At 48.9% G+C, this 16,236-nt stretch overlaps 2 protein-coding genes across 16 annotated transcripts in view; both read left to right on the top strand.

Annotated features, from left to right (window-relative positions):
* Window positions 1–6,883, top strand: part of CEACAM20 (CEA cell adhesion molecule 20) — a 75,942-nt gene extending 69,059 nt beyond the window's left edge. For 13 of the 14 annotated variants that reach the window (XM_087870884.1, XM_087870877.1, XM_087870883.1 and 10 more), the window contains 4 exons: window positions 468–556; window positions 920–955; window positions 1,455–1,577; window positions 4,679–6,883. In XM_087870884.1, coding sequence (XP_087727010.1) covers window positions 468–556; window positions 920–955; window positions 1,455–1,577; window positions 4,679–4,726 — 296 coding nt within the window. In that variant the 3' untranslated portion in view covers window positions 4,727–6,883. The remainder of the gene's footprint in view (window positions 1–467; window positions 557–919; window positions 956–1,454; window positions 1,578–4,678) is intronic. The other variant, XM_045814311.2, reaches the window with a different exon arrangement.
* A 2,773-nt stretch (window positions 6,884–9,656) lies between these two features.
* Window positions 9,657–16,236, top strand: part of ZNF180 (zinc finger protein 180) — a 30,061-nt gene continuing 23,481 nt past the window's right edge. For both annotated transcript variants that reach the window (XM_087870875.1, XM_045814652.2), the window contains exons 1-2: window positions 9,657–9,924; window positions 12,687–12,777. In XM_087870875.1, the coding sequence (XP_087727001.1) occupies window positions 9,764–9,924; window positions 12,687–12,777 (252 nt within the window). In that variant the 5' untranslated portion in view covers window positions 9,657–9,763. The remainder of the gene's footprint in view (window positions 9,925–12,686; window positions 12,778–16,236) is intronic.

Raw genomic sequence — 16,236 nt, 5'->3', positions numbered from 1 at the left:
AGGATTCTGGAAGGATGCCTCCCCCCAAAAATGGAAGCCCTAGAAACTGTCCAATCCAGCTCAGTTTTACAGAGAGGAAATCCATGTCCAGGAAGGATAAAGGATAAACCCACGCTACAGAGGGCCCACTAGGGCTAGGTCTTAGATTTCTGCCCTCATCCATCTCATCACACAGCCACATCCACCCAGAGCTAGATTTCCAGGACATTTCCAGGTCAAGCTCACTGGAGCTATGATGGGGAACCCAAGGAAGGAAAGAAGGGAGGAAGGGAGGAAGGGAGGAAGGGAGGGAGGAAGGGAGGGAGGGAGGGAGGGAGGAAGGAAGGAAGGAAGGAAGGAAGGAAGGAAGGAAGGAAGGAAGGAAGGAAGGAAGGAAGGAAGGAAGGGTGGGTTCTGCCACTACCTTTCTGGGGATAAGAGTGACCAGGAAAAATGGCCCCTTCCCTCACATCTCTTCCTAACTCCAGCCCCAGGCTGGCCTTCCCTTTCTCTAGACTGGCCGAGGCCCATGTACGCCACCTCACCTGAACCTCAAGGACAGGTTGGAGTCAAAAAGGTGAGCAATGCTCCAGAGGGACCCTCCCTGTTCCCCTGATTATCTGGCCCCTTCCCAGCCCAGCAGGGCTGTTCCAGTCCCATCTCTTGGGTTGGGGAGTGAGGCATGTTTTCTTGAGGATATCCAGTGCTAGCTTGGGTCTCTTTGCATCTCCTCCCCCGCCTTCTCTGGGGATCCCAAGATCCTCCCTCACTTTCCATCTCTTCTCCTTGTCTTCTTGCCCTTCAACATGACAATGCCTTGAGCTCCTCTGGGAATCAGGAGGGATGTAACTGCCTCTGAGGCCAAAGCTGTTTCTGAGAATTTCTGGGAACGGTCCCCATCCCAAGCCCATGACCTCTTCAGTACTTTCTTTTCCCCCAGGGGCTGCCACCAGACCCCCAAGCGCAGTTTTATGAGGTATGTTGGCCCTGCTGGGTTTGATTTAAAAAGCTGCAGTGGGAATACAGTCTGAGAATGTTGTATTTGACAAGTCTGAGAAGCCATCCTGCATAAATCTTTACCGTACATTGCAAGGCCAGGGATGGGGAGGAAGTGGCCCGAGGCCTCAGAGGCACCTGGGTCAGAGTCTAGGTCTCTGGCTCCTACTGTGTTCCTTTTACCTCCAGAGCTCTGAATTGGATTGCAAACAAGGTGGTTATAGCTAGCACATGGTGGGGTGCAAAGGAAGTTCTGGAGTAGAGGTTGCAAATATAGCCAGGTGAAAAGACAGAGTTCTAGGTTGGGGGCAGGGCCTTGGGTCCTAAACTTACATCCACTTCTGATTCTTTGTAAGAATCTGGTGAAGCCTATTCCTCCCTGGGGTCTCTGAAGAGTGCAGGCTGGCACTTTCCAGCCCCTGTGATTTTAAGGCAGTCTGTGCCCATGGTCCCTAACTGATCTCACCATTCACTTGCAGAAGGATCCACCATCAACAACCCCCAGGAACTATTCTCATGGCCCCAGAAAACCACTGCCCAAAGTTGCATTGGATCCATTGGTCCCCACTCTACCGAAAGGAAACATAGAGTCAAACTATGAGGTAATTTTATGCCATCCTGAATCTTTGGACAGGTGGAGAGCTGTCACCAACCTGTCTTTTCCTCCTTGCTGAAAATCTGTAGGATAAACCATCAAGAGAATTTTCCCTTCATTATTTTTCAGTTCCATTCCCATCCCATCATGTTCTACTTCATTTCATTCTGTTCCTTTCCAGTCCACTTGATTTTACTCCGTTCCATGTTTCCATCACATTTATTTTCACCCCACCTGTTAGAAGGTGGAGGAGGGGCAAGAATGTATCCCCCAAATTGAGAAGTTTCTCAGAGACCAGAAAACAAAGCTGGTGCCTCCATACCATTTACACAGAGTTTCATTCGGGGTAGCTTACCAACAGGGCATCAGGTGAATGACAATCAGGCAGCAGCGCAGCAATTCTCCACAAAGTCCTGATCTCAGTCCACAGATTGTATACAGTGAAGTCACAGGGTCTAACGCTTAACAGACCTCTTGCCGCCACCTGTGCACCAGAAGCGGTGGGGGTGGGGAAGAAACTATGTTATTTTTACCAGTTATCTAAACAACTTTAGGGAAGACCAGAACAAGACTTCCCATATTCGTTGGGGGGTAGGGGCATACCCTAACCTGCAAGGGGCCAGGAACATGTAGCCCCAAGCGAGGTCATCTCACAGACGTGAGCAAGATGGAGTCAGTCCTGTGGGCACTCCTACACCACCCATTTCCTTTCTGTCCATTTCACTTTACTCCTTTTTTTTTTTTTTGAGAGAGAATACATCCAAGAGCTTGAGGGGGAGGGGCAGAGGGAGAGAATCTCCAGCAGACCCTCCCCCCCCGACTGTTGAGTGCAGAGCCCAATGTGGGGCTCAGTCTCACAACCCTGAGATCACCACCTGCACCGAAACCAAGAGTTGGACGCTCAACTGACTGAGCCACGCGGGCGCCCCCAACTTTTCTATTTATTCTGTTTCTTTTATTTACATTTTTTTGGACACCATGCCATTTATTCCACTCCACTCCCTGACTTCAGTTTCCATTCTATTCCATTTCCCTCCATTCCTATCCCCTTCGGTGCATTGATAACCATCTATCCCTTTTAATTTGTTTCCTTTTTGAATCTTTTATTTTTTTCATAGTTACTTCTCTACATTTCTCCCATGGGGGATTTGAGGTAATTCACAGCAAGCGTATATACCACACTATATAATGGTGCTAAATTACAAATAGGAACCACAATTAGGAAAATACTTTTAATAATAGCGGGAAGTCAAGGGATGGATAAGAAAATAAATATGCTGGACCTACATAGTATCTGTCCCTATATTTCTCATTTGTCTTTGACTTTCCTGGTAGCCAAATTAAAAAAAAAAAAAAAGCATCATCAGTTTTATCACCCAAAAGGAAGAAAGCTATTAGCTTATTCAGGCAAATGGGAAGTAGAGCTTCCCATTGGAGGTTCAGATAATTCAGGTGATGCTTCCTGGTTCTAAGGATTAGTGAAGTTATTTCAGAGGACACAAGTGACAACATCCATCTTCAGGACTAACCAGATTACTCCACGTCTGGGATAGACTTTAGACAGTATCCTCTGAAGGAGTCAGTGGCCAGTCAGACTTTTAGGAGGCAAAAGAGGAAGGCCAGGACACATTTGGAAAAGAGAAACTTTAGGGACACAGAACTCCAATAATTTAGTGTCTGAAGTCCTGCCTCTTAGCCGAGCGACAACTGTGTTCCTGTTGGGCAGTCACTGGGCAGACCAGTGACTGTGGAGGGGAGATTGAAGGGTGGCTGGCTTTAGTCTAATGGACAGATGATCCATTCTCAAAAGATGTGAATGTCTTATATATCATAGTCAGGGATTTTAAACATTATCTTTTTTTAAAAGTAGGCTCCACACCCAGTGTGGGGCTTGAACTCATGATCCCAAGATCAAGAGTCCTGTGCTCTACCAACTACGCCAGCCAGGAGCCGCCATAGTCAGGGATTTTAATAAAAATACAAATCCTCTGAAAGTGATTGAGAGAACACTGGGGAATCTCAGGTAACTCAATTTCAGAAACTACGTGTGGGAGGAGAGCTACATTTGTTCCCTTTTATCAGTAAAGCAAAAGCTCTTCCTAGAAGTCTCGCTCAGGGAAATTCCTCTTCTATCTCCTTGGCCAGCATTCTGTCACATGGTATTCCTTGTTGCAAAGAAGGCTGAGAGAGTGAGGTCTTCTGCTTCCTAGTCTTGTCAATAGAAGTAGACAAGGGATAAGATATGGGGAAGAGTGTTGGGTCAGCAAACTCAGTGTCTGCAATATTCTGGAGGGATGACAAGGAGCAAACCATGTGAAGGGTCTGGAGTGGAGCATTCCAGGTTGAGGGGCATTAAGTGGAAAGGCTCTGAGGTGGGTGTATGATAATCTGTGGCTGCATAACAAGTTACCACACACGTAGCAGCTTAACACAGCATATGTCAGTGTCTCAGAGTTTCTATCCAGAGTCCAAGCACGCTTAGATGGGCCTTCTGCAAGGCTGTAATCAAAGTGCTGGCCCAGGCTCAGGTCTCATCTGAGGCTTGACTGGGGAAGGAGCCACTTCCAAGCTCACATGGTTATCGGCAGCCTTCGGTTCCTAGCAGGCTGTCATAACAAGGGCTTCAGTGTCTTACTGGCTGTCCGCTGGAGGCTGCCCTCCATCCTTTGCCATGTGGCCCTCTCTGTAGGCAGCTCACAAGATTGCATCTTGCCTTTTCAAAGCCAAGACAGAAGTCGCAATCTTACGTAACAGAATCAGTACCTGCCATCATGCACAGCCTGCCATTTTGCCATATTCTACTGGTTAGGTGCAAGTCACAGGTCTTGCCCTGAAGGGAAGGGGATGACATAAGGGCACAAATAGCAGGAGGTGAGGATTATGGGGGACACTTTAGAGTCTATCGTCCATGGTAGGGAAGTGTATGGGCCATTACAGGAACACAGAGGTACCAGCATGACTGAAGCATAGTAAGATAGGAGGAAGATCTTTGGAATTTCCAAGGATGGAGGACAGTGCCAGAGTGTCGGGGCCTTGGACTAAATATAGCAAGTAAGCCAAGAAGGCCTACCCAGGGAATGGAACTCATCTTTTCTCTTTGTGTAACAGGTGCTCGTGAATCCAGAACACAACCTTTACTGCCAAATCAACCCCTGAGTCTAACGGAAGCAGATTTCCTTTCTCCAGAAATCCTAGAGGAGTCATGCTCAATCACATCTTCAATGAAATTTATTGGGTGCCTCTGATTTTCCAGCCATTCTCTTTGTAGACCTCGTGACATTCTGTTCTAATGTGTTTTTCAAGCTCTGGACCCTAGCTGCCACCAAATCTTGGGCTTTTGATTCATGTTTCTTTAAAAGCAATAAAAACAGGGAGAATGTGACCCAGAATAAGAGGGCCAAGATTCGAGCCCCAGCAGCTGGAGATGCCATAGCTGTGTCACGAGGATGGGCAAACACTGGTGGTGGACACAGCAGCTGGGCGTGGAGGATGTGAGCCAGCCGGAGATGAGCAGGGGAGGAATACAGTGGCCAGTCTTTTCAAATCATGGCAGAAGATGAGAAACAAGGAGATATTAAGAGATGATGACAGGAAAAAACAGAATGACGTGAGAGACCAAGGCACCTGGGGAGGAACAGATGCAAGGTGCTTAGAATCCCAGGGGATTCGGGGGTGGAGGCAGTGAGAGATTTGGTGAAGCTAGAGTGAGGAGTCAAGGACGACTCCCGGGTTTTTGGCCAGAGCACGTGGATGACCGGCAGGCCACTTTGAGGCAACAATGAGGGAGGAGCACATTTGGGATAGAGAAGGAAAGTCAAGAATTTGCTTTAAGCATGTCAAAAATAGATTAGCTGGAGAATAAAACAGGCAGTTGTTCATAAAAGTCTAGATAGAGCAGGGTAGGAGAGATACATATCTGGGAGTTGTCAGTGGAGTTTAAAGTTATGGGGCTGTAGGAGATCTTGTGTCATGGTTCTCCAAGACCACCCTCAGGCTGGATGATTTGCTAGAAGGATTCACAGGACCCAGACTATTACACTCATAGTCATGGTTTATTATAGCAAAAAGATAGAGAATAAAATCAGCAAAGGGAAAGGACCTGGGGTGAAGTCTGGAGGACACCATGCATAAACTTCCGAGTGTCCTTTCTCAGTAGAGTTACCAGGGAATTCCCCCAGCAATGATGTGTGACAACACTTGTGAAAGGTTGCCAACCCAGGGAGCTCACCCTGAACCTGAGTGTTCAGGGTTTTTATAGGAGGTCAGTCACATGGGCATATATTATAGGACTGACCTGCCACTGAAGCTCCAGACCCCTAGAGAAGGAAAGCTGGTGTTCACCATAGAGCACATTGTTTGTATAAACTATGGACAAGCTGGTGCAGCATGGCTCAAGGCCTCAGGCCTGCAAAAACCCTTTATCATATAGAACATTAAGAGAGCCCGGTTCCTAGAAGCCAAGCAAGAGCTAGTTATGGAAATAGGCCCTTCTTGGGTTTGAATACTCCAGGCCTGTTGAGTTAACCCTTTCCCCTACAGATTGCAAAGAAAGTGGATAAAGACAGAATAAGTAGGGGCTGGTAACTAAGCCCTGGGTCCCTCCAATGTTTATAGTTTGAGAAGAGGAAAAGGGCTGTCTCCCCCCCCCACACACACACTGCCAAGAACCTGCCACCCCCCAGTATCCCGGGGACAGGTTATACTCCCCATCTAGTGACTCTTGCCTTTATCATCCAGCATTTAGAGCAAATGGGTTCTTGACCTTCTTGTTTCTCAGCACGAGTTGAGCCCCCACCCAAATCCTGGCCAACAGAACTCAATCCCCAAACAGCTGATAGAGAAACCTCTGGGTTCAATGGGCATCTCTCTAGAATGAGTTCCTGTTCCTCAGTCATATCTGTTCTGAAGTCTCCATAACATCCAGGTTAGGTCAGGATTTGGGCGCTCCTGGAAGTAAAACTTACCGTCTTGTTGATAGTGAAAGAAGAAAAAAGAGCAAACAAAAAGCGAAGTCAGTTTTAAATTATATATTACTAATGCATTAATGTCTGAATATCTCAAATTTTAAAAAATCGAAAAAATACAGGAAAAAAGGAAGATGAGCTCATGGTCAAAGCATCCCCTCATGATTTTGTCATATTTACGTACTGAATCTGTAATCATTCTGCAGGATTTGATGTCTTTACAACACAGCTTGTAGTATGGTGATTCTTTATCTTTTATGTCTGTCGTTGGAGTTTTGAAGGTTTCTTCATAGGCTTCATGTTTTTGCTTCTATTATGAATAAATATAAACTGTCCTGTCTTGTTTGCACACTCAGTATTGCTTATGTAGAGGAAAGATGTTGATATATGGGCAGGGGGCAATATAACGTAAAAGTTAATAGCATGAACTCTAGCAACAGACTTCTTGGACTCAATCCCAGCTCTGCCCTCACAATACAATCCAGGGTAAGTTACTTAACACTTCTGGGCCTCAATGTCATCTTCCGTAAAATGGAAGTAACAGTCCAACCTTGTATGAATTGTTATGAGGACTAAGTGAGAAACATTTATAAGGACCTTAAAGCAGTACCTGGCACAGAGTGGTATATAAATGTTTATCATTATCTGTTTCATATTCAATGCCTTTCTAGCCTCTTCTTGATGTTCATTTCTTTTAATTAATTCTCTTGGGTCTTGTGGTTTGTAATCATTTCTGCTAATCATAGTAATTTTGCATTCTCTGTGTCCAGTGGTTATGACGCATATCTTTTTTTGTTTGTTTTTGAGAGAGAGCGTGCTAGCAGGTGGGAAGGGGCAGAGGGAGAGAGAGGATCTCCTGGGTGTGGAATCTGATGTAAAGCCGGATCCCATGACCTTGAGATCAAGACCTGAGCCGAAATCAAGAGTCGGATGCTCAACTGACTGAGCCACCCAGGTGCCCCATGATGCGTATCTATTTTCTACTGAAGTTTTGCTTTGAAGATCGGTCCCTATCTTTTGGACACATGCTGAAACACTTAGAGACGAAATGAAATAATGTGTAGGATTTGCTTCAAAACCACTGGGGGAGGAGGACAGTGGAAAGCACAGGTGGGGCTAGAGATAAGAAAAGATCCAGTGGAAAATTAAGTTGCTTGACAGGCCAGAGAGGGGTGCCCTTTAACCAGTCTCTCTACTTTTGTGCTGGAAATTTAAATAGCAAAAAGTTTTTTTTAAAAAAATGTTACCTATTTCCATTTAAAAAACAACATATTTAACCCTAAAACATTAGAGGCATGCCCATTTAAAAGAGAACACAAGCAAGAATGTCACTTCTGATATTGTGAAAATGATAGCCGACACAATCTAAATGAAAGGAAACATCTGGTCAAAAATACTGGCAAGGAAGAGATGAAATAATTAGCTGTAGATGATTGTCTCACTAGAAAAGCCAAGAGTATCAAAGGAAATACTATGAGAATTCCTAACATTTCAGGGGCACCAGGGAGGCTCAGTTAAGCATCTGTCTTTGGCTCAGATCATGATCTTGGGGTCCTAGGACTGAGCCCGGTGTTGGGCTCTCTGCTCAGCAGGGAGTCAGCCTCTCTCTCATCTGTGTGCACACACACTCTCCTCAAATAAATAAATAAAAATCCTTTAAAAAATTCCTAACATTTCAGTAGGTTAACCAGATACAAAATAAATATTTTTATTTTTTAAAGTTTTTTTTATTTAAGTAATCTCTATACCCAATGTGGGGCTCAAACCCACAAACCGGAGATCAAGAGTCGCATGCTGTACCGACTGAGCCAGCCAGGCGCCCCCAACCTAAATCTTTTTTTTAAAAAAACCACGATAACCAATCGTAAGAAATTTTGGGGGGTAGAGATTACCTTTCAAATAGCAGTAATTTGTTGTTAGAAGTTATGTGAAGAAAACTACAGGAGTACTTTGACAGCACTAAAAAAGAAAAAAAAAACCTTTAAAATGCCATATTTTCATACAGCAGGGCTCCATTGTCAGCTTCTCCCTGGTGGGGTGAAAGTAAACATCGCTGTTTTCTCACAGGGTGATTGTCCCAGTTAAGGAGATGTTAATGTGTTTAACAAAGGGCCAGGAATCTTTATTTATTCAAAACAAACCGAATATTTATTGAGCGTCTATTACGTGCCAGGTACCTTAGGATGCTGGGGATACGGCACTAATCAAAGTAAATACAAATCTTTCCCCCTGTGCAATTGATAGTCTCATGGTGAAAGCAGATACACAGCAGACCAAATAAATACCTACAAAATATATTATGTTAGATAGTAAGAAGTTCTCTAGAGAATAAATAAAGAGGAGGAGGGAGGCAGGGAGTATGTGGGTGAGTGAAGGGTTTGTTTGCAAGTTTACAACGTTAATAGGGGAATGCCCGTGAGAAAGTGACATCTGTCTAAAGACCAGATGGCCAGAATCCAGGGGAATTCTCAAAGGAAGAGTCTGCCAGCCAGCATGAAAAACAAGCACGTGCAAAGGTCCCGAAGGGGGAGCCTAGTGGAGTTGCCGGAGAAGGTGGAAAGGCCAGCGTGGCCGCAAGGGAGAGAGAAAAATGGTCAGGAGATGGGGCAAAAAGCGAAGGGGAGGGTTAGAGACCAGATCCTTAAAGTCTTATAGGCAGAGAAAGAACTCTATTTAAAAAACAAAACGATTCTTGCTATTTTACTATCATGAGCGACAAAAACATATCAGCAAGTCAGATTCTTGAAGGACTTGACAGCAGCTCCCCGGACTGTGTAACGGGCTTGTAGCCACTATCTTTGGGCTTGAGGACCGAAAAGGAGACGGCGCGCCAAGAGTCTGACAAAGCAGCGGGAGCCCGGGAGGGGACCGTCCAGGCGGTCCCAGGCCAGCCTTTTCCAAGTCAGCCACTGCCCCCGCATGTACGCCTGGGCCTCCAGGTCCTGCTCCTCGTCTGGGCGCCCCACAGAAACTAGGACGCACACAGTCGCAGCCCCCAGCAGCTACCCAACCAGACGCGTCTAGCCGTAATCCCCACGCTCGCCTCCGGGAGGTGCTGGACTCCCGCCTAATCGCTGCCGGCGCCGCTGAGGCTTCTGGGAATTGTAGTCCCGGCTCACCGAGCCCAAACGCACTTCCGGGTTCGGCCAGAAACGCAGCCATTGTCCCGGGCGCGGGTGCTGCTGTCGCCGCGCACCTGGGTTCGGATGTCAGCCGAGCCGCTCTGCGGATGCTGACTAGGGGAGGGGACCGAACTAACTTAACCCGAGTCTGTCGTGTGCAGAATCGGCGCAGGGGGTTGCTTAGCCCGACCTCGTCCTGCCGCAGAGCTGTACCGGGCACTGAAGCTGGGACAGGCCGGGCCTGGGCCGCGAGCCCGTGGACGCCCAGGTCGGTGAGGGGCGGGGCGGCGCTGGGTGTCCCGTGCGCGCATGCGCAGGGCGTAGGCGGGAACGTGGGGTTGGGAGTGTTGGGTGGGCGACCTGGGACCTTCGCGGGCGGCGCTTCAGCCTCGGGTCCGCGAAGTAGGTGGAGATACTGGTGCAGCTGCAGATTCGGGACTGAGGGCATGAGCGAGTGCTTGTTCGGATAGTGCTCTTGTCCCAGGCCTGAGAATGCCCAGGTTGGTGAAGACAGGCCATATGCAGGGATGTGGGGAAAGCCGCCTTCCCCTCCTCCAGTGCCAGGCCGGTATAGTGCAGGATGTGAGGACTGAAGCCTGGGTTGATAGCAGATTTGGAGGAGAGGGACTGTGCCACTATCCCTGTATTTTGAGTAGGAAGCATGAGATGGGAGGTGAGATTCTGGGCCATTGGCTTGGTGACCCGGGGGCTCCCTGAGTGGTGGAGAGACCAGGTTTGAGTTGCACGTTCTTGCTGCAGAAGAGGCAGTGCTGCTTGAGCGAACCCTCTGAGAATCGTTGATGGGCTGCAGACTCCTACCTTAAAGGAGGGACCAGGGCCGGGAGGCGGCTTCTAGGCGGAGCACTCCCTGCACGTGCTGGGGCGTGGGGTGTGTTTGGGAAGTAGGAATTTGCACTGGTGATCCTGGGACCCAGGTAGGATAGCGCAGGGCTCTAGGCCGTTCAAGTCTGGTGGAGACTTTGGGTTGCAGGTGCAGGATTGGTCCACGAAGGACAGAACGGCAGCAGCTGCATGAAATTGACAGCTGTTTGGTAAGGAAGCAGGGTGCCGCGAGCATGAGCACAAAGTAGGCGTTCCCAGAACCTTTGCTCAGGGCCTACTCTGCTTGCAGGCACGAGAATGCCCAGGTTGGTAGAGGGACAGTCTGGGCTGCAGATTTGGACCTGGAGGGGACTGTACTCTGTGGCACCCAGGGGCTCACATTTGGGCTGGAGGAAGCAAAAGGGCCCAGTTCCCATGAGAGCTGCTCTGTCATGAGCTTGAGAACCCCCAGACAGTGAGTGCCCAAGTCCCGGGGCTGACTCTGGAATTCTTTGCTCAAGCTACCGTTAGGGTGTTCTGATATTCTGGTGTGCGAACAGGCAGTGAGGCAGGTGACACTGGAATCCTCCAGAGGCTCGTGAGTACTTGAGGTATCCTGGGTATTGTGGTGCAGATGCAGCTTCTCATCTCAGGAGCAGGGACTGCACAGTACCCTTGGGCTGGCGGAAGGCCCAGGTTCCGGATGCAGATTCTCGGTGTGAGCCTGCTCTGTGTTGTGCCAGCAAGAGGAGGGAACCAAGGAGGGCGGCCCCGTGCAGTCGCTGCTCGAGCTGCAGGTTCTGGTCTTGGGACGCCTGGCATTTGGGCAGAATGGGGAGACATGGGTGGTCCTAGGACTCTGGTACTGCCTGAGATGCCCAGGCGAGTGGAGGGAGCACCTGAAGATTTGGGGTTGCAGAGGATTAGGGCTGCTCCATGTCCCCTTGTGCGCGCGCACGTGCACACACACACACACGGGTATTTGGACTGGAAACAGCCTGGAGGTGGGGATTAGAGGGTGCTGGGTTCTTTGTGCAGGGGGTGCCCTAATCACAGCCTGGTGGTACCCAAGTTGGTGGGAAGACAGGATCTCCCTAAGCAGCAGGTGCCCAGAAGGACATTTGGGCAGGAATCTGGGCAGGTGTGGCTCACGTAGGGGCCTGTGGATGTTGGTGGAGGAAATGGTGTCTGTGCAAGTTCAGCCGCATTGTGAGCCCACACTATATTGTTGGAGTGAGAATCCAGTGGGGGTACGGGGGTGTGGGTAAGAGGGAGAGATGCTAAGATGGTGTGTGGGCTGGGATTTGCCAGGGGCTGTTCTAGTCTCAGACCCAGAAATACCGAGCTGGCACAAAGATAGCCGAGGTCCACGTTCTGGGCCTCGGAGGGGGTGGCACGTGCTGGGGTGTGTCAGGAAGCTCCCAGGCCCACGCCCGCTCTGCTGCTGATTCAGGCCTGAGGATACCCGTGTTGGTGGAGGGACCAGGTCTGAGCTACGTGTTCGGGGCTCAGGCGGGTTTGGGGCTGGGAATCCGGCTGGGGCTGTGCTGGTAGGGGCCAGTGGAGCCCAGAATGGTGGGGGCACCACGCCCTAGGTGCAGCCAAGCTCCATGCATATGCTTGGTTATTTGAGCAGGAAGTGGGAGGTGATTCATGACAGGTTGTGAGAGGGTCAGGCCACGTTAATGGAGGGGTGGGATCCTGGGAGGGGTGGGGCTGTGTCACCAGCTTCATGCATTCAGTCAGGGAGTGTGATTCTGGGTGGTCAATCCCAGAAGCCCTGCTCCTTGCCCGAGGAAGGGGTGCTGGTTTAGGGCTGCACATCCAGGTCCTGGCGGGGAAGAGCGCACACTAGGTGGTCCTCGGTGTGCTGGGCATTTGTGAGGATCCCAGAACCTAGTGGGGCAGGGAGGACCTGACGTGTACTGCCAATTTTGGTGGAAGGCAGAAGGCTGTGTTTGGGCATGACTTACAGTTAGGGGGTCCAGAGGCCTGGCATAGTAGTGGCACACCAGGTTGGGGCTGCAGAGTCTTGGCTTGGGAGAGGGACTGAGGGACTCTAGCTGCATGCACAGCTTTTCAGGCAAAAACCTCTAGATGCAAGCTTGCCACGGGGAGTGCGTCCTGGAAGCAGAGACTCATCCAGGGAGGGGGGCGCCATGGTGAACCTGGGCCAGGATGCTCTTCTCAGGGCTTCTACCCTTGCAGCTCGGGACCCTCAGGCCTCTGCCTGTGCCTGGAGGAGAGCATGGAAGAGCGGGATGAGAAGCCCCCAGAGCCCCTGAAGACCTGTGCGCAGGTGAGTGGAACTTCCCTCCCTCAAGGAGACCCAGAGCTTAGAGCTTGCTCCTGCCCAAGCCTCACAGCCCAACCCTGCAGGCGTGGGAGCTGACCGGCCCTTCTTTGCAGTGTTTTAGGGGTTTTTGGTCTCCCCCGACTTGATACACTACATTTTAGGAGGTTCCCTGCATTTCCTCACCCTTTTAACCCCGATCATTCTTCCCCGGAGGAATTTGGCACCCTGTATCAGAGGCTCTTCGAGTACTGATTCCGCTGTGGCCAGCAGCTCTCAGTTTTGCTTGGGAATGAGTAATGGGAAAAACTGTTTGAGAATGTGCCGTGCGGCAGGGGTGTTAAAGAGTTATAGGGAGGCCATGAAATGCAATATGCTGTGGCCAGTGACGTGATAATGCATATTTCCTGATGCATAAAGTTATGTAGGATCTATGCTAAGTAAATAATGTTTAGAAATGAGCATCTTTTTTTTTTTTTTTTAAGATTATTTAGAGAGAGGGAGAGAGAGCACATGTGAGCAGGGGGAGAGGGAGAGAGAGAATCCCAAGCAGACTCTGTGCTGAACATAGAGCCCAACGCAGGGCTCGATCTCACGACCCTGAGATCACAACCTGAGCCGAAACCAGGAGTCGGACACTTAACTGACTGCACCACCCAGATGCCCCTAGAAATGATCATCCTTTTTTTTTTTTCTTTTTAAATATTCAGTTATCCCAGGCAGACTCCGTGCTGAGCATGGGGCCTGATACAGGGCTCGATCTCATGACCCTGAGGTCATGACCCAAGCTGAAAACAAGAGTCAGATGCTTAACTGACTGTACCACTCAGGTGCCCCCAGAAATGATCATCTTTTTTAAAATATTTATTATTTTTTAAAAGATTTTATTTATTTATTTGTCAGAGAGAGAGAAAGACAGAGCACAAGCAGGGGGAGCAGCAGGCAGAGGGAGAAGCAGGCTCCCCGCTGAGCAAGGAGCCCAGTGCAGGACTCAATCCCAGGGTGTTGGGAGAGATCATTGTTGTTTTTTTTTTAAAAGGGATGTAGTTTGTGTGTGTATAGAAAATGTGTTAGAAGACTGTAAATATGCCAGTTAACAAAGATTATGTGCAAGTTACACCCCAAGCGACTTTATGTTTTCATTTACTTATCTATCATTTTCTGCTTCTGTACGGCACATTTTAAGGTTAAGAAATCAACAATTTAAAGCATTTCCCTACAACAAATATTCTTTGAAAACATGTAACTTCTTAAAAATGTTCAGTTAGAATTTCACCTCCCCCTTCCTAAACGGTTCAATCCTGAAGCCATTAGGTGGGGCACAGCTGGGCAGGGGTCTGCGGTTGAGGGAGGGCTCCCTCCGGTGGGGTGAGGAGGGTGTCCCTGTGGGGGGGGACTAGTGACCAAACAGGGTGAGGAAGGTGGCATCGAGAGAGCCCAAGTGGGGTGAGGTGAGTGTCCGTCTGGGGGAAGGGGATCTGCTTTGGGGTGACGGAGCCAGAGCAGGTGAGAAGGGCATCCACAGAGGGGACAGCCCAAGTGCCGTGAGTCTGTGCAAAAAGTGGCCCATGGGGTGTAAGATGTACACCCATGTCAGGGTTGGGGGCACCTCACAGCGTGGTGCATCACAGCTGAAGCAGGATGAGGTTATCAACTAACGAGGGTCGCCTAAGGTGGGGTATCACAGCCCGAGCCCAGGTTGGAAGTCGAGGGCATCCACACGGAGTCCCAAGTCCAAACCGCATGAGAGTGAGTCCCTGAGAAGAGGCCACCTGTCTGCAGAGTCAGAGCCCGAGGAGGGTGAGGAGGGCCCCTGGCCAAGTCCAGGTGGGCCGAGGGGCATCTGTGTGGGAGAGGGAGCGGCAGTGGGGATGGGAGACGAGTGACTCACAGGGGCGTTGGTCAGGTGAGTAAATATAATAAAGGTCATGGGAGCAGGGTTCTCAGTCAGATGTGGCAAGAGGAACAGTGGAATGAACTTCAGTGTTCAGTGGGGATTGTGGGGACTGATGTGGCTCGTGGTTTTTAGTAGATGTAGCTGTAGAAATACGTAGAGGTGTGTGTGTGTGTGTGTGTGTGTGTGTGTGTGTGTGTGTGTAGAGACCTACACACGTATACTCCTATTTCCATCCACTGTCAGGGCCTAGGAGCAGTGACGTTCTGATACCAATATGCCCGCCTGGTGCCCAGATTTCCACCTCTTGCCCCAGAATTTATGGGCTTACTGTAAATGGATATTTAGTGTTCCATGTTTGCTGTTACAAATAGCACTGCTGTAAATGTTCTTCTGTCTGATTCCCTGTACAGTTGACCCTTGAGCAATGTGGGGATTAGGGACACCGACACCCTTTATAGTCGAAAATCCATGTCTAACTTTTGACTCTCCCAAACCTTAACTACTAATAGCGTACTGTTGACCAGAAGTCTTACAGATAACATAAGCTATCAACTAATGCCCATTTTGTAACTTTTTTAAAAATTGTATTTATTTATTTGAGAGAGAGGGAGGGAGCATGGGCAGGGAGAGGGGTGGAGGGAGAAGCGGACTCCCCGCTGAGCAGAGAGCCCGATGTGGGACTTGATCCCAGGACCCCAAGATCACGACCTGATCCGAAGGCAGACACTTAATGGACTGAGCCACCCGGGCACCCCTACATATTTTCTATCTTATATGTATTATATGCTATATTTTTATAATAAAATAAGCTAGAGTAAAGAAAATATTACCAAGAAAATCATAAAGAAGAAAAAAATACATTCACAGTACCGTACTGTATTTATCAGAAAAAAAATCCAGTTATTAACGGATCCACGCAATTCAAGTTGGTGTTGTTCAAGGGTCGACTGTACGCATGTGCAAGAGGTTTAGAGGGAGTGATGCATTTAATTTACATAAGTACATTCACACTTTGTCAAAGCTACAAGTAAAGTATGCTTCGATTGTGACCATTGGCGTTCTACTTTAAGCTAGTGACTTTGGGTATTTTTCTGGGAACCTTTGTAGTCCTTTTGCCATTTTTTTCTCTGTTACACGACTGAACTAGCCATCTGTTCATTATAATTTTTACTTTCATCGCATATTGCCTAGCCAGTGTAAGTAAGGCCCCGTGGGAGGTGCCAGGGAGCAAGATGACCTAGTTCTCACAGACAGAAATGCACTTCTTGTATATTCCAAGGCTACGCAGGAGAGAGAAACATCTTCCTTCTTGTATTAGTCATCTGTGGTTTCATACCCCAAAGCTCAGCAGCTTAAAACAGGCAACGTTTATGATCACACATAGTTCTCAGGGTTGGGGCCTGGGAGCAGCGTGTCTGGGTGTTTCTGGTGCTCAGTGTCTCTGACGACGGTAAATTGCCATCACTTGTCAGCCCAGGCTGCTCTCTTCGGAAGGCTTGACTGGGTAGGAGGACCCCCCTTGCCAGCTCACTCACGTGGCTGTTGGCAAGAGGCCTCAGTTCCACACC

Source organism: Ursus americanus, chromosome 21 (genome assembly GCF_024610735.1).
Source record: "Ursus americanus isolate L20-20 chromosome 21, mUrsAme1.1.p, whole genome shotgun sequence".
NCBI classification, from domain to species: domain Eukaryota; kingdom Metazoa; phylum Chordata; class Mammalia; order Carnivora; family Ursidae; genus Ursus; species Ursus americanus.
Note: the sequence above shows the minus strand (reverse complement) of the source record. Positions and strands in the feature narration are given on the sequence as shown.